Source organism: Macrobrachium rosenbergii, chromosome 8 (genome assembly GCF_040412425.1).
Source record: "Macrobrachium rosenbergii isolate ZJJX-2024 chromosome 8, ASM4041242v1, whole genome shotgun sequence".
Taxonomy (NCBI): Eukaryota; Metazoa; Arthropoda; class Malacostraca; order Decapoda; family Palaemonidae; genus Macrobrachium; species Macrobrachium rosenbergii.
Window position 1 is genome coordinate 84,408,978 of NC_089748.1, and position 27,098 is coordinate 84,436,075.

General features: G+C 43.4%; 1 protein-coding gene across 5 annotated transcripts in view; it reads left to right on the plus strand.

Annotated features, from left to right (window-relative positions):
• Window positions 1-24,317, plus strand: part of LOC136841016 (lysophosphatidylserine lipase ABHD12-like) — a 640,887-nt gene extending 616,570 nt beyond the window's left edge. For all 5 annotated transcript variants that reach the window (XM_067108055.1, XM_067108058.1, XM_067108060.1 and 2 more), the window contains one exon: window positions 23,161-24,317. In XM_067108055.1, coding sequence (XP_066964156.1) covers window positions 23,161-23,200 — 40 coding nt within the window. In that variant the 3' untranslated portion in view covers window positions 23,201-24,317. The remainder of the gene's footprint in view (window positions 1-23,160) is intronic.
• The last annotated feature ends 2,781 nt before the right edge of the window (window positions 24,318-27,098 follow it).

The following is a 27,098-nucleotide window of genomic DNA, read 5'->3' on the forward strand; positions in this document are numbered from 1 at the left end:
AAAAAAAAGAGGCCTTTGGAGAGAACTCCACCCAAGACCAACAAAAAACCAACTATTATTAAAGGTACATCCACTAAAATAAAGGCAGGAGACCCGAAGAAAGAACATAAACAAAAAAAATGAAAAGAATATACCTTTGTCTCTTAAAGTAATAATAAAACCAATGGAAACAGATACCCAGAACATCAAAGAAATAGTAGAGGAACAAACCATTGACAAGAATGATTATGTGATGGGAGAAGAGATTACTCCATCACCATAATAGTTGCAGCAAGAGTAAACGAAGAAAAGACACATGAAAACACATGTGGACGTAATGAATGTTTCATTGAGCTTTGCAACAAAAACAAAAGCATAACAAAGGACAGTTTATCAAACACTATACGGAATTTTATAAGATACAGAAATAAAGAAACTGCTAGTTTAGACACTCACGAAAAGGGCTGTATGTGCATTGGGCACATAATGTCTTATAAAGAAAAACAAATAAATATTGTAAATAGGATTTTAGAAAAAATGCAAAATAATGATCGACAAAAACAAAATAACACTTGAACACACTAACGTTTTACTCTCAATAATTATATTATACAGTGGAACATAAATGGTCTACAGATTACATTTGGGAGAAATACAACGATTACTAAGGGAATATGAACCAATGATACTATGTTTACAACATGTGAACAAAACAATATCAACGATAGGTAAATATACCTTAGTACCTACATCTAGAGAAGAAGGAAATTTAGGTACTGCTATATATGTACATAACAAAGTATGTTATGACAGAGCACCTGTAAATTTTACTGACTCGCAAATATCAAGTATTAAAATACGGATAAAAAAAACGATAATTACATAATTTATAATTTATACAACCAACCTAATAAAAATTACGACATTGATAAACTTAAAGATTTACTTAACAATACCAAGGAACCTACATTAATAGTAGGTGATTTTAATGTTCACAACCCAATATGGAACTGTAATTGTACAAACTCAAATAGAACAGGTAGTAAAATAGAAGAGTTCATGGATTCAAATGATATGTGCTGTATAAATGATGACGAAATTAACACATTTTTCAAAAGCACGTGGAATATTTTCTTCAGTAGACTTAACTTTATGTACAACAGGTATAGTTGACAGATTGGATTGGAATACAGTTGATGATCATTTCCCAATATCAATTTCCTTATTACAAAATAATCCTGCAAAACATGTCCCTCACTATAACATTTATAAAGCAGATTGGGAGCGATATGAAATGCACACTAGAAGTATCCCACCATTTGAATATTTAAAAGACCATAATGAAACTAATAAATTTCTTGTTGATTTCAGTAAAAATACTGCTGATAAAGCAATACCATAGTCAAAACCCCATCAAACAAAACACAGAGTTTCATTGTAGTCCAGTAAGTTAACAGAATTAATAAATATAAAACACTCAATAGAGAGACGATTAGATAATTTGAATAGAAAGTTCAGTAAAATAAATAAAACATTACCAATATCAGAAGGAACTTTACAAAAAATTACTATATTATTACTAGAAATTGATACATTAAACCCTCTATACAACAAAATATCTCCAAATTTAAAAAAGAAGTAATTCAAGGAAGAATCATTTCGTGGAGGAAATATGTATCAGATCTCTACAGTAATACTCCCATACAAGAAATGTGGGAAAATTCAGGAAAATAAATGTAAATAATTACAGACCAGTTTCTTTAACAAGCTGCTTATGCAAACTGTTTGAGAAAATGGTAAATGCTCAACTAACATGGCACATTCAAGAAAATAAAATTTTGACTCCCATTCAGTTCAGGTCACAGTGTAAGAGATCTACATTAGATTCTCTCTCGAACTTAGAAGACCATATACGTAGAGGTTTTGAACGAAAACAAATTACTGTAGCTGTCTTTTTTGACATTGAAAAAGCATACGATACTACATGGAGGTATGCCATATTAAAAACTTTACAAAACAACAACATCCGTGGACATTTACCTAGGTTTAAACAAAACTTTTTGACAAATGGCAGTTTTCAGGTGAGAATTGATGATGTTCTGTCTAGAACATTTCCACTTGAAAATGGTGTTCCACAAGGAAGCGTCCTTAATGGCACACTGTTTACTTTAGCAATTAATGATATCAGCAATAATCTACCTATTGACATTAAAAGTAACTGTATATGGATGATTTTGCCATATATTATTCAGCATCTCGATTAAAACATGCAGAACGAATCATTAATAAAAGCATAGTAAAAATAGATGAATGGGCCTCATCTGTAGGCTTTAAATTTTCTGTAGATAAAATTCAAGCAATCATGTTTTATAAAAATAAAGTGGAAAAAAGGTGAAGAAATAGGCTTAAAAATCAGAAACCATAGTAGACCAATTGGCCAAACAGCAAAATTTTTGAGATTAATTCGATACTCACTTGAACTGGAAAGCCCACATAACATACATAAAATCTAAATGTAAAAGAGCATTAAATCTAATTAGAAAACTATCGAACACTACTTGGGGAGCCGATAGACATACTCTTGTGAGAGGTGCTAAAGAAAGAGCAGGAAGACAAGTACTGCTAGTTTGTTATTGAAGTGACCCTCTTATAAAGCGGCATGCAGACGTCTGTGTATATGCAGAGACCACGAGTACAAAAATTTTACATGTAACCTGAAGTCAAACTATTTCTTTGCAAAACAGGACAGGTACATACAGAAAACATCATGATTAACAATAACTGGTTGGACATAGAAATACTCTGTCACACATACATGGTACAAGAGCAAATAAATAGATAATAAATAAGCAATTCACAATAATGATAATAAGGTTGCAACCGTTCGATCTTAGGTCGCATGTGAAGGCACCGTAGAAAACAGGATGTCTACCATAGAGAACCCATTGAGCAGGGACTTTACAATACTCGCCCCCAAGACGTAGGTAACGTCTGAGCACAGCAGGTATCTGCTGGGGCGGTGGAGGGGGCCCCACCTCCTCGATGCCATTTGGGGGGGGAGGGTGGTCGTCCTCCACGGTGTCCTCTGGATGGGTGTGTTGAACTGTTCTGTTACAGGGTCCCGGGACCTTCCGGGGGCGCCCACGAGGCCTTCTTGATGACGGGGCGGGCTGGGGTGCGCCACCTCCTGTGGGAGGCTTTGGGAAGTGCCCCCGACGTCCTCCTCCAGATATGCAGGCTTGAGATGGTCAGTTGAAACCCAGTCTTCCTTCCCATGGATGGCTAGCTGGAATGCCTTCTTGTTTCGCCCAAGCAAGAGGAGAGGCCCCCCTGTAGGGCCTGGTTAAGGGTGGGCCTATGGCATCATCCCTGACGAAGACGTGGGTGGTGGAGGACAGACCAGGAGGCATGAAGGGGGACGTCCTGTTAGTATACGTCTGCTGGCAGGGGGCAAAATTCCCAACCCTGTCGCGGAGCCTCTGCGATGATAAGTCGTCCCGCTCTCCTGTGATGAGTTCTCCCGGGACTACGAGGGTCTCCCCAAAGACCTTTTCTGCTGCGGATGGATCTCCGTTGGCTTTGGGGGTGGTCCTCAACCCGAGGAGGACCCAGGGCAGCTGGTATTTCCAACTGTTGGAGGTGCAACGAGCCATGAGGGATGACTTCAGGGACCTGTGGAACCTTTCCACCATTCCACTGGCTGCGGGATTGTAGGCGGTGGTGGTGTGGTGAGTGGTCCCCAGCAGGCGTGCCAGGGCAGTCCATAGTTCCGTGGTTATATGGTCCGGGACACCAAAACGGCTGATCCAGCTGGAGAGGAGGGCCTCTGCACATGCACTGGAGGTGGCTTCTTCCATGGGCGTAGCTTCGGGCCACCTGTTGGAGCAGTCGATGACTGTTAGAAGGTATCTTGCTCCTCCTGATAGGGGAAGAGGACCCAAGACGTTCACGTGGATGTGCCCGAAACGTCTCCCCGGCTGGGGAAAACTGCCCACCCCAGATTCAGTGTGCCACCCTACTTTGCTGGCCTGGCTCTGAATGCACTGTCTTGCCCCGGCCATCGCGTCCTTCCGTATGCCATGCCAGATGAACTTCTCTGCCAGCAGCCTGGCCCTCATCCTTCTGGAGGGGTGGGACAGTCCATGGATGACGTCAAAGACCAGCCGATGGCAGGAGGCTGGCAGGGCGGGGGTGGCCAGTGCTTATGTCACTCAGCAGTGTTGACCCTCCAGGGCCAAGGAGCTCGTCCTTCCACTTCAGTGACGTGATGACAGTGCGGTAGGCTGGAGTCTCTGGGTTGGCGGCTTGTTCGTGGGCGAAGTCCTCGTAGTCGATCCCAAGCTGCACTGTGTCAATTTCAATCCTCGAGAGGGCGTCGGCTACCGGGTTCTTCTTGCCGGGGAGGTACTTGATGGTGCAGGTGAACTCCGTGATGGCCACGAGGTATGGCTGCTGCCTGGAAGACCATGCATCCCCCAACTTTGTGAAGGCGTGGACCAGCGGCTGGTGGTCCATCCAAACTGTGAAGGGCGTACCCTCCAGGAGGAACTTGAAGTGGCATACCGCTTGATACACCGCAAAGAGTTCCCTGTCGAAGGTGCTGTAGCAGGACTCGGTGGAGCTGAGCTTCCTGCTGAAGAAGGCAATGAGCTGAGGGGCTCCGTTGACGACCTGTTCCGGAACGGCCCCACAGGCGACATTACTGGCGTCCGTTGTTAGCTGGAGGGGGCGCTGGGGTCCTGGTGGGCCAAAGCTGTTGCCTTGGTGAGGGTGGCCTTCATTAGGAAGAAGGCCCACTGCTGGTCAGTCTTCGCTGCCCATACTCCATCAGGGGCCATGGTGTACGAAATCCCGGATGAACCTCCTGTAGTAGTTGACCATCCTGGAGGGCCATGGTGAAACTGATGAAAACTTTCAATGCAACTGATGGACGCCTCCTGGGAATATCTCGTGGCCCAGGAATTCCACCTTGTCGAACCTGACCATCCTGAGGCGCTGCAGTACCTTCCAGATGTGTTGAAGGTGTTCCTTGTGGGACCTGGAAAAATTAGATATTATCAGAGGGTTCAGGTCCCAGGATGCTGTCCATCAGCTGAAAGGTCCCCTGCATTCCTCAGGCTGAAGGTGGAGAAGGTGAACACGTTTGATGGCTTTTGGGGATGTCCATGATTTAAAGAGAGGGGGAAGGAGGCCTTGCATGTTTGGCTGGGGGAGCCACCTGTAGTCGCCGCAGGGTCTCCAGGAGCTGTCCATTTTCTGCACCATGCCCATGGGCTGGGGGCCTTCCTGCATATGCCCATACACTCCATCTCGGCAAAGGCTTTCTGGGCCTCTGAAAGCACTGTGGGGGAAGCCTCTGGAACTCTGCGTGCGTTGGGGGGTCCCGTGTCTTGATGTGATGATATATCCCATGTTTGGCGGGGACCCCAGGCACCTGACAAAGCTCGGGTTTAAATACCTCCAGGAATTCCTTCAGGAGGGAGGCGTACGGGTAGGGAGTGACGAAAGAGATTGTGGGCACCCTGGGGCCCGGCGACAGGGCACAGAGACTGGCAGGACTCAGTGTCCAGCAGGCGCTTGTGGCCAACATCGACTGCCAGTCCAAAGTGGGCGAGGAAGTCTGCACCCAGGAGTGGGGTCCTAACGTCCGCAACAGTGAAGTTCCACTTGTATCTCCGGCCCAGGATCGAGACCGACAGGAGCCTGGTGCCATAGGAGAGGATGGGGGACCCGTTGGCGGCTGTCAGGGAGGCAGCCAGGTCCAGCGGGCGCCTGCGGTCCTCTCTAGAAGGTGGGAACACTGACTGCATGGCCCCAGTGTCAGTCAGCATCATCCTGCCAGAGACAGTGTCGCGGACGTAGAAGCCTACTGGTGTGGGGCTTCTGGGTGTTTTGGATGCTGCTGCCATGGTGGCCTGTGAGGGTGGCCACCGTCTCCCCCATTTTTTGGATGGGCGAAAAGGCAGGGGACTTCGCAATTCCAGGCGGCTTTACCAAACCCCTGGTGGTAGTAGCAAAGCACCAGCCTTTCCTTCTTGTGGTGGTGGGGTGGCCGCCTCCTGTCGATGATGTTGATGCACTCTGTGGTGGGGTCCTCCAGCTGGAGGCAGTTGATGGGGTGTGTGGGCGTGGACGCCTGCTTCGCCACCCTCGTGGAGTCCATCAGCTGCTGTGCCACCCTTATCAGGTCCTTGACTGGCAGGGTGTATGGCTCCGTGATCTGCCCACAGACCTCTGGGAGCAGCTGCCGCAGGAGGATCTCCTTTGACAGGCTAATCTCTTTGCGCCTGCCACTGCTGTCAGTCTTGGGGAGGAGGAGGAGGTCCTGGAGGGCATGCCACATTTCCAAGTGGTTTGTATCCCGCCGGGGGTTGATGGCGAGGTGGAGGGCGCGGGCAGCCCTCTCAGAGACCGGCAGGGAGCAGATCTCGACAAGAGTGGCCTTTAATTCTTGGAAGGTGGCAGGGCTCATCGTTCACGTCACCCACGGGGCGACTTTCTTGTATATCTCCTCCGGTAGGGCATTGATGGCGATGTCCGCCTTCAACACTTCGTTGGTCAGGCTTGCCACCCTGAATTGCCCCTCGACTCTGTAGAGCCAGGACGCTGGGTTCTGATGGGTGAATGGTGGCAGCTTTATGCTGAGGGCCGCCCTCGGTTGGTCCGTTAGGAGGGGCACTGCGCAGGGAGCGGGCACCAGCGTGGAGGAGCGCGCAGGTTCCAGCGTGGAGGAGGGCGCGAGGGAGACATCTGCCTCCGAGAAGTTCGCAGTAATTTGTATGTGGTTGGGAATGTCTGCATCCATGCTCATTCCGCACTCTCACTTGGAGTGTGAGGGAACACTCGCGTCAATACACACTTGGGAGCATGCCATGTGGGTCTGCTAATGATGCCGGTGATTTGCCGACAAGGGTCGGTAATGCCCGAACGCTTTGTTAGAGCGCCTGCCACTGCTGTCAGTCTTGGGGAGGAGGAGGAGGTCCTGGAGGGCATACCACATTTCCAAGAGGTTTGTATCCTGCCGGGGGTTGATGGCGAGGTTGAGGGTGCGGGCAGCCCTCTCGGAGACCGGCAGGGAGCAGGTCTCGACAAGAGTGGCCTTTAATTCTTGGAAGGTGGCAGGGCTCCTCGTTCACATCACCCACGGGGCGACTTTCTTGTATATCTCCTCCGGTAGGGCATTGATGGCAATGTCCGCCTTCAACACTTCATTGGTCAGGCTTGCCACCCTGAATTGCCCCTCGACTCTGTAGAGCCAGGACGCTGGGTTCTGATGGGTGAATGGCGGCAGCTTCATGCTGAGGGCCGCCCTCGGTTGGTCCGTCAGGAGGGGCACTGCGCGGGGAGCGGGCACCAGCGTGGAGGAGTGCACAGGTTTCCAGCGTGAAGGAGGGTGCAAGAGGAGGGTTGTGCGAGGAAGACATCTGCATCCGAGAAGGTCGCAGTAATTTGTATGTGATTGGGAATGTCAGCATCCATGCCCATTCTGCACTCTCACTTGGAGTGTGAGGGAACACTCATGTCAATACACGCTTGGGAGCGTGCCGTATGGGTCAGCTAATGATGCCGGTGATTTGCCGATGAGGGTCGGTAATGCCCGAATGCTTTGTTAGAGCACCGTCGTTAGTCCATTAGGGGCGTTGGTTGGTTCATCGGGCCAAAACGAAGTCGCCTTTTGGGTCCGTTAATGGCTCCGAGAACCACTCATGGGGTCACCACTGTGAGAGGTGCTAAAGAAAGAGCAGGAAGACAAGTACTGCTAGTTTATTATTGAAGCGACCCGCTTATAAAGCAGCGTGCGGACGTCTGCGTATACGCAGAGACTGTGAGTACAAAACTTTTACATGTGACCTGCAAAACAATAACTGGTTGGACATCAAAATACTCTGTCACACATACATGGTACAAGGGCACATGAATAGATAATAAATAAACAATTCACAATAATGATAATAAGGTTGCGACCATTCAATCTTAGGTCGCATGTGAAGGCACCATAGAAAATGGGATGTTTACCATAGGGAAACCCGTTGAGCGGGGACTTTACACCCTTACTATACTGTATAAAGCAACAGTTCTGTCCATCATTGATTATGGAAGCGAAGTATATGACTCAGCATCGGATGCAGCGCTGAAAATGTTAGACCCTGTTCACAATGAAGGCCTTAGAATATGCTCAGGAGCCTTTAGATCATCACCAAAATCATCTTTACAAGTTGAATGTGGTGAACTGCCTCTGCCTCTCCATAGAGAGTTAGTAACAATGAAAAGTGCTTTAAGAATTCAGAAAAGCAATTCTCCAACCAAAAATTGATTTGAATTAAGAGATGTATTTATAAATAACCATCCACCACCTTTCCCAGTTATAGCTAGAAGATTGGGTAGAAGTAAGTAGTAGCTCCTCGGCGGCGACGACCTTCTAATTTGACTTTTTCTACAGGTTTTGGGCTGCTAATTATGGATTTGCCTTTAATTTTTGTTGGACGAACGTAACTAGCCTGTAATTAACACCTAAAGTTCACCCAACAAGGTAGGGGACCCAATGGGAAAGTGGGGTTATGGTTGGGGTATACCCCGGGGATAGGTGATCTGCTCCCCCTCAACCAACAAGCTAGGGGACCCAGTGGGAATGCAGAGTTATGGGTGGGGAATACCCCCGGGACAGTGTTATTTGGCTATGAAACAGCTCACCTGCTCGTTTCTACCCTACAATTTAGGGGACCCCTAAGGAAAGCGGGGTTGTGGGTGGGGTAGACGACGAGGCATGAGAAACCGGCCAAAATTTACTTTTTACGGCACCCCGGACATGAGAAACTGCTAAATAAACAGAGAACAAACAAGAACATTAAATGAGCCGACACAAAGGCAGCCCCTCCCATTACTAATGTCCTCCCGAACGTTTATTGGGGAGCCATTGGTTCATCCCTCGCTCCCTTACTGAGGAAACTTGGAGTTTGGGGGCTAACCCCCCCAAACACTTTTATCTAACCAATCACGTTGTGCTGTTGTCCCCCCATTCAGGAAAACCCCCATGGGGGGCTGTCCTTTTTCCGGGGTTCACATACACGTCCTGCACATGACAGGGCACGGGTACATCTGTTTTGAACAGTTTATATTTCGTCTGGAAAGTGCAATAACTTGTTAATCTGCTATCCCTGCACATGAAACTAACACACCCTGTATGCAATCCTCCCAAACTATAAGTTAACGTTCTTGGTTGCACTTCCCCGCAATTGTTGCAACACAGGTAGCTCCCCGGACCAGTACTGAACACGGTGCAGGGAGATTATATCCCCCCAAACCTACTGCTAAACACGGCAAAATGCATTTATCCTTCCAGCCCAGTACTAAATTCGGCGAAAGTGTATCCGTACCCCCAAAAAAAAACTTTCCCTACACAAATTTTTCACACTGCAGCATCGTTTCTCTGCTTCCTTATGATAACCAGCGAGATTGCATTTCCCCAAACCCATTACTAAACAGGCGAAATGCATATAACCCACTAACCCAGTACTAAACACGGCGAAATGTATTTACCTGCTGGCCCAGTACTAAACTCGGCAAAAGTGTATCTGTACCCCAAAAAAAAAAAACTTTTGCTACACACATTTTCTGCATGGCAGCATCATTTCTCTGCTTCCTTATCATAACCAGCGGGATTCCATTTCCCTGAACCCATTACTAAACACAGCGAAATGCATTTAACCCACCAACCCAGTACTAAACACGGCAAAAGCGCACCTGTACCCCAAAAGATACATTTTGCCCAGCCACATTTTTCTCCAGCATTTATGGTTTCTTTGCTTTACTGTCATAACCAGCGCGAAGCTTTTTCAACAAAACCATTCCTGTTACCGCCACAGCCCTTGTCTGCTGCCCATTCCTACGCCTTAAAACACACACATTTTGCGTTTCTTGTTCAGTACAATGGCTGAATCCCTTCCGTCCACGTCGCGTTTGTCTGAGCCGATAACTTGGCACACCCTGCCAGTGTCTTGTGCTAACTGCTATATTAGTTACCGCAACTTTTCTGCCTCCTACTTAGGTAACTACGAACGGTTAATCAGGCTATGTCAAGACCACAGCCTGCTGAAAACACAGTGCTTTTGTCCCCGCTGCAGGAGGGAGTGCCGCCTCGACCTGCAAAAGAGGGCATTCAGGTGTGACCAGACCTATGGTGCAGTGCAGAAGAAAGGCCTCTTCCAATTTCGTAGGCTACAGCCGGTAGCCTATTTTAAGATTCACTTCCGCGACCCCAGTACCAGGTTCCACGCATTTTTAAAAGCAGCAGCTGATCTCTACTCTCCCGGTCCCTAAGGTAAGGCCAGTTAGTTCTGTTGGTGTTAACTTTTCTTTATCTGCAAAATGTTTTTTCCTGCCAGGTTGCTCCTTCCACCCAACCCTGAGTGCCTTCCTGCTCTTGTTTTTACCTTGGAAACTGGTTTTTTCTCCACTTTTATGGTTTCTGGTAAAGTTGACGAAGTTTGTTTTTTGTCAGCCATACTCTTTGTCCCCGTCCCTGTTACCAGGCAGTTTTTCCTCCCTCCTCCACCCCCAGTGTTATGCTTCTACCCGCACTCATTCCCGACACGTTTCCCGCTTATGCAACCTGTCTCCCACCCCCTTCTTGCACTGCTCCCCACTTACCCCCACTTTTGGGGCATGTGAGGAAATTTCTCTCTCCCTGCCTCGTTACCCCCCACCCCTTCAGCTGCTCCCTCCCTTTTGCGTATGGCTCCCTTTTGTTCTCCCCTCCAGCCAGCGCCCCCATAACGTAAACATGTCCGCTCCACTTCTCTGTTTTCCCCCACCCAGAACCCCAGTTTCCCACAGTCCCCCTTTACTGTTGAGTAGAGTCAGGGGGCTAATGAAACTTCGCCACCAACAAACGAACTCGCCTCCGTTATCAGAAGCCGTAAAAGTGGAGAAAAAATCAGTTTCCAAGGTAAAAACAGGCGCGGAGCTAATACTTAGAATTACCAAAGATTGTTTGAGTCTCTGGATATAAATATACAAGTTCCTTTAATAGCAAAATCACCTCCTCCCTGTACAGTGAATAAAAGGAAAATTTGCACACACCTCAAGTATTTATCAAAAAGTAACTCATATACGCCAGAACACCATAGACAACATACAATAGAGCATATAAGCCGGAAAGGTCCACATTACGCAATATATATAGATGGATCTAAATCAGAACACGGAGTGGGATATGCTGCAGTGTCTTCCTAATAATGCTTCGGTATTTACAGCAGAATTGTATGGAATTGCATCAGCTATAAAAATAATTAAAGAAACATCATTCAATAATTTTGTGATTTTTAGTGGCTCGAGAAGCGCTATAGAAGGTATTCAGAGTTACAAATCAAAAAATAGTATAGCACAACAAAATAAATTATATCTCCATAACTTATATAATAATGGAAAAAATGTAGAAATATGTTGGATCCCTGCCCATGTAGGGCTCAAAGGAAATGAAGATGCAGACAAAGGAGCCAAAGAAGCAACCCACATGACAAGATCAAATGTGAATAACCCTGTTACTGATTATGTAACACACATAAAGGCAGGTATCATAAATAAATGGCAATGTAAATGGAATGAAGAACCTGAAAGTAATAAATTGAAACAAATAAAACAATGTTAAAAATGGAGTTCATCATATCAGAGAGAGACACACACACAAGTAATTCTAACACGTCTCAGAATAGGCCATGCTCGTCTGACACATGGGCACCTAATGAGCAGCCCACGCGGCCCGGCTCCCAAGTGCTCAGAGTGCAGGGTGATAATAACGGTCAGACATGTGTTATGTGAGTGTCCAAAGTATGACCAGCAGAGACTGTCAACTTTTGGGAATAAATCAATAAATGAAATTTTGTCAGAAACTTTTATATTTTCAGTCGTTCCAATTTTGTTGTTCATGAGGAACTGTGTTTGATAGACAAAATATCAAAATAAGTAAATAATAAAAGCACGAAAACATAGTATTTGTCGAATTTAAATTTAAATTTTTCAAAAATATTACTTAACTTATTATGAATTTTAATATACCTTTTTAGCGTGGAAGCATGAGTAAAAGTATTTATGGTGTGTATGTGTTACAGTATGAGAACGTGAGCCTATGTGGTATTTTATCCTAATCCTTCGGGCCAGCCCTATAAGAACTAAAAGTCGCTGAGTGGTCTGGTTAAACTACTTTAATACTATTACTAACTGAGCCAGTGACAACTGAACCAATGGACAACTGAACCAGTGGACAATTGAATCTGTGGACAACTGAACCAATGGAGAACTGAACCAGTGACAATTGAACCAGAGGACAATTGAACCAGTGGACAACTTTAACCATTGGACAATTGAACCAATGACAACTGAACCAGTGAAATAATAATAATAATAATAATAATAATAATAATAATAATAATAATAATAATAATAATAATAATAATAATAAATAATAATAATAATGCTTTGCTTGTCTACTGGTTCAGTTGTCACAGGTTCAGTTGTCCACTGGTTCAGTCGTACACTGGTTCAGTCGTACAATGGTTCAGTTGTCCACTGGTTCAATTGTCCACTGGTTCAGTTGCCACTAGTTCAGTTGTCCGGTCACCTCAGTGGACTGTTTTCCAGATGTGAGATGTTTTAGGTAATAATTGTTCTTTTGTAATATTTCCTGTAAGCTGTTGCATAATGAGGTACGACCATTGATAATTTTTTATTCAAAATTTTTTAGGCTTTGGTGTTTGCAAGTATAAAAAATTATACCTGCATGCCTGGTTTTTTTTAGAAATTGTTCAGTCCCTTTCCATGTAGGTGGGAAATTCAGACAACTGAGATCTTTCAAGTGTATAAGCTGCTCTTTCCATTAAAATTGTTAAAGAAAACACATGCAAGTAGTGATGTATTGGTGTTATTTATCATTTTCTCTCTCTCTCTCTCTCTCTCTCTCTCTCTCTCTCTCTCTCTCTCTCTCTCTCACACACACACACACACACACACACACACACACACATTAGCCAGGTCAAACCATTTGCTCTTAACAATGTTGCATATGGTGTTCAAAATATCCACTTGAAAAATGAAGTAGTAAATAAGCCATCCATTTTGGGATAAGATAGGTTCATATGCGCAATTAGTTAAGAAGATTTAAGTACTGAAGTCAAAACATCTATTCATCAGTCAGAGTTTAGAAAAATTATTCTTAGATCTATATTAACCAAAAAACCCTCCAATTTGTATGTTAAACAAGCATGTGTTTATTAGATCCATATTAAGAATGAAAAATCAGTCTGATATAATAGTAGCACACAAGCAAAATCAGTGGTAGGGATTGAAGAAATTAAGAATTTCATTCATAACATCTTTATACCTGTACTTCAAGTTGTTGAAAAAAAATAGGCTTTTCATTTTTTTAAACGGACATGAAAATCAAAAATTTTAAAAATTCATTTGCCAACAGACAGACAGAAAGAGACATCAGCTGTCAGTCAGAAGTGTCATGATTTCCGTAGGCTTGAAAGTAATCAAAAGTCTGAATTGCCTGTCTAAATTGACAGGGGTTGAATGCCAGATACTTACAAGTATTTCAACTGCCCAGAAGTAAAAGCTTAAGTTAGTTTGATTAAAAACTGTTATGATATGATTTTTATGCAGTACATTATGGAATAATAATTATCCAGTGAAACTTCCACACAGACCAGATTTGTATAATATGGAGCAGGTGAACTAAGTAAAGGAATATAAGGACTTTAAGAATAACAAAATCTATTTTTGTTGTACTCACCCTTCATCATAGCTATATCTTGTTGCTCTGTGGGCGCTATTCGACAAGAAATTAATATGTAACTGGCCTGTTAGCGATAGCTCCTGTTGTTTACCCCCACCAGGTCAGGATTTCTTGTTTTTGATAGAGATGGCTTTATGCCAGCACCTGTTCTTGTTCATAGAGCAGACCGTAAGTTTAATTTAGATATTTGCGCTGGAAACAAATGATCATGAATAAATGAGTAAAAAATAAAAGTGAAAATATGGCCATGAAGTGAAAAGCTCAACTAGTGGGGTTACAAAACCATTTAAACCCTAATGTACCCATCAGTAGGAGAGAAAGTGTTAGTAGCGTGTACTGACGAGTCGGAGATAGCCAGCAAGGAAAAGGGAAAAATTGATCGTAAGAGAAAAATCGGAAAAACTGACAAATCTACGGAGATTCAAGTCCGCATTTAACTTGCTTTGAAAGAAAAAGAAAAAAACCATCGACCTTTAGGGGTAGGTAGGGATGAGGGACGAAAGGAAAAATATTTAGTCGGAGAAAAAGCGATTTTTTTTTTTTTTTTTCGATGAAGCTGAAGGAGAGACTGTGGTTGTGTTTGTCTCTTGAGGAGAACTGTGTGCTGTCAGAGTATTTAAAGGCACTTAGCCTGTGTTTGCCCCTCTAAGGAGGACTGTAGGACGTTAAAGTGCAATCATGTTTTGTTTTTATCTCCCTTCAGCAGGCGATAGAGGAAAGAGGTTACAGCTTAAGTAGAAAACAGAGCGATAGTTGAAGGATTCGGTCGTTAGACGTGATGTGGCCGAAAAGGGAAAGGAAAGGCTTGAGTGGGAAAAAAAAGGATGATTGTAAATCAAGCTGATTCACAACTATCGTAGTGCTGCTGTCCAAGGAAATCGTCGGGGTTGAGAATGCCAAACTGTCGCCGAGCAAGGTCGATCAGTTCCTTGAGATCTCGGTCTCATAAGACGCACTATTGAGAACCTGCTCTCCCGCATCATCTCTCACATGTCAACGATTTTTTTGAGGATATCAGAGAGGTCTCTTCGAGTCAGCATTTTTGGCTCATGTTCTGCTGGTCGTGAAGGCAACCTTGAGGTTTGAGGTTTAGGGTCGGGATTGGGAGTAGGTTGAGGAGGAGGGGTTGTGGGTGTTGGCTGCTCGGTTTGAGTCCCTTTCTCGTGACACGAAACGGGCGCTGCTTTCACTGCTTCTTTGGTTGTTTCTACCCATGGCTCTGGGGGTGTCGTTGGTAAAGGAGCCGGTGCTGGTACTGGAGTCGGTCCTGGTGGATTTGATCGTGCTGTCAACTGTACAGTGCAGGATAATCTGGCACTGCGTCGTTGGAACCACGCATGAGGTTCAGAACAGTTGAGGCACTTGGGTGAAATAGATTCCCCTTTTTTTCAGCTCATCAAAGACATAATTTGGTCCCATTTTTTTGCTACAGAAGGTGCTGATTGCAGGGCCTCTGCAACGGTGTTAGTGATGACCATAACGCTGACACTGGTAGCACTTGAGAGGCTCTGGAGTGTATTCCTCTGTGGGGGAGTATATCCTAAGCCATCTTGGCCCAGTACTAGTCCTCTGAATGTTGCTAGGATCTTCTGTGAAGGTGCTTTGTTTGGTTAAACACCTTCGGCATCAACAGTATTAGGGAACTCCAGAAGAGGATCCAGTAGGAGCTCTATAGGATAGTTGCGGATGATTGCCTTATTTAGCTTCTCATTAGGATTAAGTAGCTGGAATGCCATGTTGGCCTTCAGTAGGTCGACTGTAGCTCGGTCTTTTGGTGTAACGGTGAATTCTCCACTAGGATTCGGCCGTGCAGAGATAATGATGCCAGGTTGTCATTTTCAAGAGCCACTACCTCAGCGTATGAGGTCTGCCCTTCAGCTGGCAGCGCTCGAAATTTCGGCAATGGAGGATACTCATTCGTATCGGAGACTGGAGGTGGAAGGGGTGAACGTTGAGGGGGACGGGGCCAATAGGAAGGAGGAGGACGAGGGTCTGAGGACGCCGGAGGGCGAGAAGGAGAGGTTTGCAAGGAAGAGGATGAGGTGAAGGGGAAGATGGTAGTCTCTTGTACAGATGTTGCTGGTTGTTGCCGGATCTCTTTTGTGCTGAAGGAGGGCGAACTTTGTCCGTAAAATAACCAGAAGGAGGCAGTCGTTTCTTCTTAGATCGGGTCATGTTTTCACTTGACTCTCACAACAATAGACACTTCCAACCGTCGAATAAAATCAAAACAAACAGCTGCTGAAAGACGGCTGATGAAGCCGTGAAACTGCCAAAACAGTATAGGGCATAACCATTAACCAGCAGACGAGGTTCTATTATATAAACGGAGGTCAGGATTAATAGAGTACAAGGTTAGACTATCCCGACATCACTGCGCATGTTTGTGACATCGTAGGAAGCTTGGAAGCTTACCCTAGAAGAAAACCAGGAAAACAAGGAAATGAGTGTTTGTCGACACACACATTCTCTTTCATGACCTGAGATGAGAGAAGTCTCCATTAACCTCCAGGTGCTGCTAAGCTAAAGGACATGTATAAAACCTCCTTATGTATTTTTATTGCCATTTGGCTAATGCAGTAGGCCTACCTGTGTAAATCTGGACTAGGTGTGTCTCCCAAGATAAAAATAGTTCTGAACTTCTTCTTTGTTTGTTTTATGATTTCTTCCAGTTCTTTTTCATGACACACACACTATATATATATATATATATATATATATATATATATATATATATATATATATATATATATATATTATAGGCCTGATTTTCAGAAGCCTATGTTTTATTTAATTCTCTGTTTTAAGAACAGAGGTTGGTATCTCGCTTTTCCCGAGATATGTTTGGTAGCGAGAGCCGACTTGTTGTGTCAGCTGATTGCTCATCTTCACATCATAAGCTATTCATTTCACCTAACTAAATTACAAGGGCTACTGGAATGAGACACTGAGTTACAAAACTAAACTTTATTGACAGAAATAACGGAAATAACTTCAAATAAGCTACGAAAGAGTGAAATCGAATGACTCACACATATCTATGAAAATCTACTGAATAAGGTCCAGACATCGACACCCGATTATTTAGGGTAAAATGCATAAACAATCCATCTGACATCCAAAGCAATAAAAAGGTCACACAGTTCATGATAAAAGTCATTTCATATATCAATAAATGTCACACCACTCCCTATTCTGAAGAGGAAAAATACCTGTAAGAGACAAGCGCTATATTAAAAACCAGAAAATGTAAAATAAAAATGCAGAAACACAAGATATCACTGCAACAGGGATAAAGTCTTTCTTCAGAGTCTATAAGAAAAATCTAAAATGTTTTATGAGTTTTACTCACTTCATGAAAGTCCTTTGGAACACAGACTCCATCTGTGTGCTTCCCTTTTGCACAGTTCACATATTAATTATACCCAGAACGGATCGTATTGCATACTCATTCTATGAAACCTTGGTTCCTACTCAGTCAAGAAGTGGTGACTAGGAGCTCCATTTTTTTTACTTGATGTAGTTGCAAGAGATCCATCGCACCGATTGCGGTCTCTTCGAGCACACGCGTGTGTTCGTTACCCACCGGAAGGAACAAGTCAAAAACAAGAGCATCCCGTTTTCTCTCTCTCAAGGAACGCAACTTCTACCATACAATATTTCTGTCAGTTTCTCCCTGACCATTGTTGTCTCGATTTATTTACAATCACCACTACTTGCATTGCCATGCAAGCATTCTAATCATGTACTCATAATGTTCCACCAAATCTTCTGTATCAAACTGTATGTATGTTTCTGTTTGTGAAGATGCCAAACGTCTCGCCATTTCACATATATTATGCTACTTCATTGTATTCATTAATCTGTCTCGAATCTCATGCAATTGGCCGTATGTGGAATTTTCTGGCCTTTCCATTGACATATGTTTTATCACTGTACATTTATTATGTCTCTCACAATCGCCATCTGTTTGTCTGCCGACAGACACAGATGTGTGAAACATTACCTCTGTTTTGCCCTGTCTGTGTAGATGCTACTTTGCGGCTTGCACCAGCCAATAACAACTTCGAAGATTCTGTACATTCATTCAGTAATGAACCTACCAATAAACCAATCAACACCCAGCCAGTATGTCACTCAATCCCGTCCTTACACTGGTGACCCTGGAGTGACCCGAAGGAGCCGATGGTAGACGTCCGACCCAAGGTGACGAACCATGCGCCAACGAACCCTTTGCCGCCTCCCCACTTCCTGCTGTTCCCAAGTCTTCAATAGGTGTCTGACCCTCCGAGATGACCCACCCACCACTGGAGCCCTGGACGCCTCCTCCAGGAAGCCTGACGCCGCCCCCGAACTCGTACCGGACGAGCTGACCAACAAAGGACCAGCCGACGTCATACTTCAGCCTGCTGCCGTCCCCCTCGAGCTGGCTGCTGAAGGATCAGCCACCATCACCCTTCAGCCTACTGCTGTACCCCCTCAAGCTGGTTACCGAAGGATCACCCAACGTCATCCTTCAACCCGCTACCGTCCTCCTCGAGTTCCTGCCGGCTGGCACCACCCTTCAGCCTCCTACCCACCCTAAGCCCAAGCCCTTCGCGCCCATTCCAATTGTCAGCAAGACAATTTCTGCATCGACGCCTTGCTTTGGGGGGGAGTACAGTATTGTAATAGTCCCGTCACACCGATCGCGGTCTCTCTCAAGCACGTGTGTATTCATCATCCATCGGAGAGGACAAGACAAAAACAAGAGCATCCCGTTTTCTCTCTCTCAAGGAACGCAACTTCTACCATACAATATTTCCGTCTGTTTCTCCCTAACCATTGTTGTCTCGATTTATGTACAATCGCCACTACTTGCATTGCCATGCAAGCATTCTAATCATGTACTCATAATGTTCCACCAAATCTTCTGTATCAAACTGTATGTATGTTTCTGTTTGTGAAGATGCCAAACGTCTCGCCATTTCACATATATTATGCTACTTCATTGTATTCATTAATCTCATGCAATTGGCCATATGTGGAATTTCCTGGCCTTTCCATTGACATATGTTTTATCATTGTACGTTTATTATGTCTCTCACAATCGCCATCTGTTTCTGCCGACAAACACAGATGTCCAAAACATTACCTCTGTTTTGCCCTGCCTGTGTGTAGATGCTACTTTGCCGCCCTCACCAGCCAATAACAACTTCAGAAGATTCTGTACATTCAGTCAGTAAGGAACCACCAGTAAACCAGCAACACCCAGCCAGTATGTCACTCGATCCTGCCCTTACATAGTTATACTCCTCCTGTGAGGAGTGGGAGATGTAAGCAGTATCTGCTGCTGCTGCAGTTACCAGTTGATCCATAACCCAAGGAGAGAATATTATGTGGATCTCAAGACAGTTTCAGGAGTCTCAGTATCCTAATAAGCAGTCCTTTGACAGCAATGACACCAAAGGTAGTGCCATGGTTACACTATCCTCCTCCAGAGATTTTTCATTCTTCGGAACATTGACCAGGGCTGCAAGCTCCTGCACTTCCTTTCTTGGAATTTAAACACAGTTCTTTTTAGATTTTCAAGAGTTTCAAGATCCATGATAGACATTCCTCAGTGTGATAGCAATGACACCACGGTAGTGCCATGGTCAACAAAAGGCAAGTACACAATCAGACAGAAGAACATTCAGTACAGTACAGCGGCCAACCAGACACCCCAAGCAAGATGGATGTAACTACATCAATTATTCGCTGAAGTCGGGAGATAAGGACACTTGACCTTGGCACAACTTCTGGAAATTCGTTCAACCTCTGAAGAAGTGGGATAATTTTCCTTCTTTTCTGGCACCTTTCAATAAAATAAGACATCTTTGGTACCCATTTACATCTGGAAGCTTACGCCTTTCATTATTCTACATGTTTCAAAAGTGATCAGTGGGATGGATCATTCCACTTCTGTGGTCCTATGGCGCCAATGACAGTATGAGGGACGTCTATGTTGCCTCCATAAAGACTAGACTTTCAACCCAGTGCCGATGACTCATTCATTAGCTTCGAGTTGGCCAAGAAATGGTGTGCAAACTGTCACTTCTCTGACTAGTGAGATGATTAAACGAATGTACCCTGCAACTTCCTGGTGGACATGGTACATTTCGGACCAGATCTTTCGAGGCCAGAGGCGTCGGTCTGCCCATCACATCCAGGAAGAACCTGTTGGTCAAGTACTAGGATGGAATGTAATCGTGCAGATCACATTTATCTTCTTTTACCTTAGGACGTTTCTCTTAGGTCCTTGGACTCCTTTTCCTTGGACCCTGTGGTGGATGCTCAACAAGTTATGTAGTCCACCCAGCTCTTGAGGGACAGGTTGCATCTCTTGTAAGGTGTGCGGCTGCAAGGAGAAGGTGTGTGTTGGACTGGCCTCCTCCCTTCCTCCCGTCTTCCTTCCTCTTCCAGTGGGTGGAGGAACAGTGAACGAGCTGTCATGTGCTGGACTGGTGTGCATGCAGGTGATCTAGATGACTGAGTAAACTATCTATAATCTAGCTCTATTAGGATTAGTAAATGCAAATCCTTCTTTCTCTCTGGCAAGGAGAGGGACTGACTATGAGCAAACCAGCTGGTTATTCTTAGCTTTATAGTTTCCTACACTGTGGGTTAAGCCAGACCATTTCGAATCAAGGGTATTACATTCCTTTAATTTGAAATGCTCAGAGGTATGGTCTTCTTTCTTTGCTCTTTCATGACCAGGAAGAGAGTACCCAGGTGAGCCGAACTACCAGTCGGTTCAGAGATTTACTCAGAATCCTTCCTCCAAAGGTAAGTCTCCCATATGTAAAGACCGAGGGTTTGTGTTCGTGTAGGAACAAATGGCAAATTTTTTAAGTAATTTGCATTTTTCCTAACATACAAACCTGAGGGCTTTACATAAAGAGCCCACCTCTTACCACCCCTCATTCTCTTTCTTGGGCCGAAAGGTCAACTGCGTGGAACTGAATGCGCTCCCGCTTGGTGGGCTGTACTTCCACCCCTGCCATTGGTAGCTATTACCGTAACCACCTTGCAAAAGTTTAATGGCCGGGTTTCCAGCTCACTGAAAATTGATCCCATATGTAAAGACCTCAGGTTTGTACCTTAGGAAAATGCAAATTACTTTAAAAAATTGTTATTTTTACATCTAGGGAGGTACACGGTTGTATTTTTCTGTGCAGTCAGACATTAGATACGTCCGTGAATTAGCTACTTGGTGATTTGGTTGGTTCGTTATCTAGAGATTGCTTATGACAAGAAGAGATGAAGCACTCGATACTTTTCTTTTTATTCACAAATGTTGAATAAACATTTACATCATAAACTTTCTCATACATGCACTATAAATAAACTAACTTAAGACTGAACGTAACGTATGACGTACATTTCCAAATCAAATAAATAATGAAACAAATACCACTTTCAATTAGAGTTCATCCAACACATTTAAGATCCAGTAGCTGCACACTGAAGTCTCTATTTACTCTTTTCTTTCTTCACTGAGCAATCTTCTCTAACATTACAGTATTGCACGTTCTTATATCTGAATAGGATAACATATCAGAGGACTAGGATGTATTTTCTAACTGGAATATCGTTGACCTGTCTAATTTGAGATAGTGTCCAGTACTTGAAAGCACAATATTTTTTATTAAAAGCTTGTCTTGATAACATTAGAACCTGGTTACCACTAGCTTCAATCATTTTTATATGATCATGTTGTTTTTCACCATCATCATGGTTTGCTTTAAAAAAATTCACAAGATTCGACTTAAGTCCCATGAAGGTTCAGTATTCATTCATCAGTCTGGAGAAGAAGACAGAGAAAGTGGAAAATGATAATGAAAGGCAAAACTTACAAACAAACATTTAAAATATAACATGATCATTGTAATATTAATATCTAGACTCATGGCTGGAAAAAAAGATGACTTGGCCATCAAGTAAATTCTGTTAGGGTGGTTCTTGCATCCCACGAAAGCAGCCAATCTGGAATGTTTGGGACAAGTGAATGGCAGATGTGTTGTTTGTGTCAGTAAATAATGACCAACAGCTGTAATGTTTGTTGCCACCAGCAACCCATTCCTGATATTATGAATTTACAATACAATATCATAACTGTAAAATGTTTGTGCCTCTCATCCATTCAATCTTTTAAGAATGCTCGTTGATAAAGATTGTTATGCCATTTAAGAGATCTCTCGGCAGAATTTCAGAGGCAACTTAGTTCCCACATCAGTTGAGTTGTCGTCACTACCAGTGCTAGATGTCATGAATTTTATAAGAGTTCATTTAAGATTTCAAGAATGTGGGGCTTTCATGTTAATTTCTCTTCATCTTTGTAAATGTATCTTTGAAATAAGTTTCGAAGAACATCTCTGTAATTGTATCTTTGAAGTAAGTTTCGAAGAACACCATGTTCATTTGACTGAGACTAGTTCCTTGAATGATTTAATCTCTCACAAGCATTGACAAGAGAACATGCTTTGGTAGTCTGCTAATCTACCTTTGCTTTTTTTTAATCATTTGTAACTAATTTGTTCCTTAGTGCCTTTTCAGTAGGTCCTGTTATGGTGGATAAGCAGGTAATTCCTAGGGCATTTCCATAACCATAACAATCATTTCATTTCAAGAAAAGCTGGAGACCAGATCATGGTAGTATTAAAAATTATCAAGCGTTAGACAGGTTACCTTTCCAAATTAATGAATAAAATTTTGTCCTTACCAACCAGTGTCGTTATGCAGTATTTATCTCGTTGAGTCTTTAAGTGTTGAGGATGATATATGTAGGCAACATCTGAGGTGATGTTAGGAAAGACAATTACAGTATCATAACATTGTTGGTTAATTAGGAGATTTTAGTACAAGGCAACACCTTAGTTAAGCTGTATATCCTTCAAGTGGTGTATAAACCACCAGGTGGCAGTTTTTGGCATAACCATTCATTACTCAAGGCTATTTTGTCTTTATGATTTGTTTGTAAGACTTCAGGATCACCTCCCGTCCTCTATGGACTTAACACAGGCATAATACTGTAGTAAGGGTTGTAGTTTCATAAGGACACATTTAAATAAATAAAAAAAATTAGATGTGCTTACTATATGAGTTTTATACGTTATTACATGGAAGTCCTATTCCTAATGTTGTAAAATATATCAGATGTAATTTTAAAGTAGTAAGATTTCAGTAATCTTTTGTTAGCTTCCATAGTCTGTTTTCGTGGTCGTTGAGATGATGTGCACGTGTAAAATACAGTATGATAGTCTAAAAATTTTACATTCATATTTAAGAATTATTTAATAAAGATTTTCCCCAGTTTGAATTTTATTTTCTTATAAATTATTCTCAATCTAATGACCATACACTTGCAGGAACTTCTTCAAGGAAGCTATAGAAGCCCAAAGAGAATAGTCGAGTCCTTTTGGGTTTTGGAATTGATGCTCAAGTTACCTGTGTGATTAATGGTGCAGGATTTGTAGATTTCGTAAGTTTATAAAAAAAATCGGGACCAAATGAGGATAAAAAATCTGTTAAAAACTTTATTGGATGATTTTTGTTGAAGATTTTCAAGTGTTCAGTATTTTTGCTTTACTATAGTACCATATTGAAATACAGTAAGATATGACTAACATCTTAATACAGTTCAGTATTTGCTTTTATACAGTTTGTTTACAGTGAGTGCTTGCATTTATCTTAACTTGTAAGTTTACATATATAGAATGAATGAAATGCTTGAATTATTTATATAAAGCTTTGGCTGATTGTTCAGTACAGTATTGGAATACCAGTTCAGAAATAGCATAGCCTACCTCACACTTCTATAATGTATTTCATATAACTTTGTTGAAGTCTTTATGCTGAATTCTAAAGTTTCCAGTTTTAGATTTAAAGAGGTTCTGTGCTGTGTATTGTATAATTTTTGCCCTATAGTGTGTATTATATCATTTTACCTTCAGTACTCATTTTACCCATATAAACAACAGAGCTTACAGTTTATGTCAGATGTTAAAATACTTTATTTTATTTACAAACTTTTATTTATGCTGTATGTCATGGTATTCTTTCATTTCTGGATGGCATCATTGTGATATACTCTATCATCAGTATGTCTTCTTCAGCTGAATTCTTTGTTTTTATTTGATTTTGACATGATAGGGGTTATTTTCAAAAACCGTATGTCATCTATATTCTTTTATTTTAGGCATTATGATATTTTATTTTCTGAGAAGATTTAGAGCTATTTGTTCACTTTTTTCCATAGATTAATCCTGTTTGTCCTCAAAGGAGTTACACGCTCATGGCCCTCCAGGGCTCCATAAGACAGACCAACCAATCTCAAAGAATTCTCTGATAGTTGGTCTCGGCCAGAATAGTGCTTGTTGGGACAGTGATAGAATGCAAAGGACTCAGGACAAAGGGCTCTGTCTCCAGTCCATAGTAGCTACCTCGGTGTTCCCTTCATTCCACTCAGACAGCTGTGACAGCAGCACATATGACGGTTGTTTTCTTGGTTCCTAAGCGTTCACTCTACAAACACAGTTGTGGGCACACTACACTGTTTGTGTTAGGTGCAGAACTATTCAACTTGAAACGGTTGTTCTTTACAGCTTTTCTCTTTCTTACTGTTTATACATTACTTAAACTGACACCAAATTCTCTTGTTATTTACACTTTTAGTAATCTTTATCATCATTTTATTTGATTGTATACCCAACTGTTTATTTTAATCCTCGAACATTAACCTTTTCTTGCAGTAAGAAACCCAGAAAGTTAGAGGTGTTACTAAACTTTTTTACCGATTATTACCAATTAATTACTACTTCACTTTTAACCCCCACCCTCTCATTTTTTTCCTGTTACTCAGGCAGGGCCATGCTTTGACAATCAGCGCTTCCCAGGTTAACACAATTCTTCACTTTCAAGGCTAGTCTTAAGTATTTCCCCAATTTTCTGTTAGGGGATTTCAAAGTCTCTAAAGTAACATCCTGATCTTTTATTTTCTGTGAGGTTTTACACATGAATAAGTGTTCTTTGTTATCCTCTTCCATTCGGCATAGAAGACAAACCTCGTTTTTATATTTTCCCCGGGAGTTAGCCCTCAGTTCCAACATATCTTGCGTGCATCCTTTGCTTCAAGTTCTCTGATGTACTCATTTTCCATGAAGCATTCTATGAACATAAGCTGCTTCATTTTTCCCTCTTCTCTTCTAAAGTATTTTTAATCTCTTGTTCAATTTTCATCTTTCTTTCCCTTTTCAAGGCTTTTTTGTCATACTTTCCCATTCCTTCAATTTCTGTTTTGCATTTTGTAAGACTGTAGAAGAGAACAAGACCTGTTTTTTCCACCAGAGGGAAGGTTGGCATCTCCCTCCAACCGAGTCAGTACTCAGTACTCAGTATGCGACTGGCACTCTTGTAGTAAGCATTACTCTACAATACATGCATCACTGGACACCAGGGTTTCATTACAATCCTACGCATCTAACTTCCTACATGGTGCAGTGAGTTCCCTATGCTTACACATGTGAAGCAGAATGCCCACCCCAAGAAGACCTACAGTAGCTGCCCGAAGGCCTACTGGCCTTAGAGGCTCCTATTCACCGGCTCCTCATAATGCTGCACGTACACAACTATGGCTGGCACAACAGCAATGTACTCTCGAGGCCCTCCAAACCGGTATCGCCAACGCTGCCCTATCTGGAACATGTGGATCCCCGTCTAGGGTGCCAACGTCCACAGCCCCCGAGAAATGTGAAATGGAGATGTCAACGGCTGCGTTTTGATCATGGCAAAGGTCAATGGAGTGTTGGCTTCGACTTTGCAAGGTGCCGGCCGACAAGGTGTTCCACCACGTGAGACTGTATTGCACACCAGCACTGCAGCGTGCCCTCGATGCCAGGTACAGCGCAACAAACTGGAGCGCCCTTTCGACTGAGGCACTGGATGCTGTCTCCAAACTCGTCCTTTGTGCATCAAACCAAGCAGTTCAGTAGTCAGAGTTTTTCAGCATGACGCAAGGCCATAACGAAAGTGTCAGTGATTTTTTCTTGTGTAGCTCTCAAAATGCCACAGACTGTGAGTTTCAGTGCCCCATTTGTAATTTTAATCTTTCAGAGTATATGTTGTTAAAGAAACTTATAGTGGGATTAGGGGATCGAGTGTTAAAAAGACAATTATTTCATTTGCGAGTGTCGATGCCCAACGGGCAATGTGTTGCACGTTCGAGGCTGCCAAGTAGGGTGCCAGTGGTAGGCAGCAAGGTACAGAAATCGCACCAGTAGAGTTTGAAAGTAGCGCAGCTGCCATCCCCGAGACGGCTGCTGCACACAGCAGGAGGAGCCAGCCACCGTTGGACCCCATCACTGTTAGGCGCATGTATGTGTGGGAACTGCGGAGGTAGAAAGAAATGCATGCCCGGCAAGGTCGCTTATTTGCCATAACTGCCAGAAGACCGGGCACGTCAAGAAATGCTGCAGAAGCAAGAAGGCACCATGGAACCCCTGGTGACAGGGGCAATCATCGCTGCAACACATCACCCCTCCCAACCAACTGTCCTGGTCAGGGTGGCAGAGAGAGAGGGGCCCAGGTTCATGAACGTGAGTGCCGTCGCCGATACAGGGGCCCAAGTATGTGTTGCAGGCACAGAGATGCTGTCGTTTTTCAACGTAAGGCCTGTGCTGCTGCAGCGTTGGGCTGGCTTAAGAGATGTCACCAACTTACAGCTGGAGTGCCTGGGAACAGCAGTCTTTCAGATCTCCTTCAGGAATCGCACAAGTGTACAAGAGATTTATTTAGTCAAATCAGCCAAGTCGCTTTACCTCTCTCTTTCTGTATGTAAAGACCTTGGACTTGTCCCAAACGACTTTCCACACCATCTTCCAAGTCCAATATCGGCGAGTGTGTCTACCGACACAACCCCACCACCCAGACCTTCGTCAGTTCTATTACCACCCATACCTTCGTCAGTTCCATTACCACCCATCGAAGAGAACGTCCCACACTTGGAGCAATGGTTACTCCAACACTTCTCGTTGACGACATTCAGTACGACCAGGGAGCCATTACCAGTGATGGCGGGGGAGCCCCACCACATCCATCTGATGCCAAATGCCATGCCATACGCTTGCCATACTCCCACAACAGTTTCCAAGCACTGGGAAGCCGAGGTGACGGCCCAGCTTGAAGAAGACATGCGGAAGGGCGTCATTCAAGAAGTCCCCCCAGGAGAAGCGACGGAATGGTGTGCAAAAATGGTCATGGTGGCGAAGAAGTCAGGTCACCCACGACACACAGTGGACTATCAATGCCT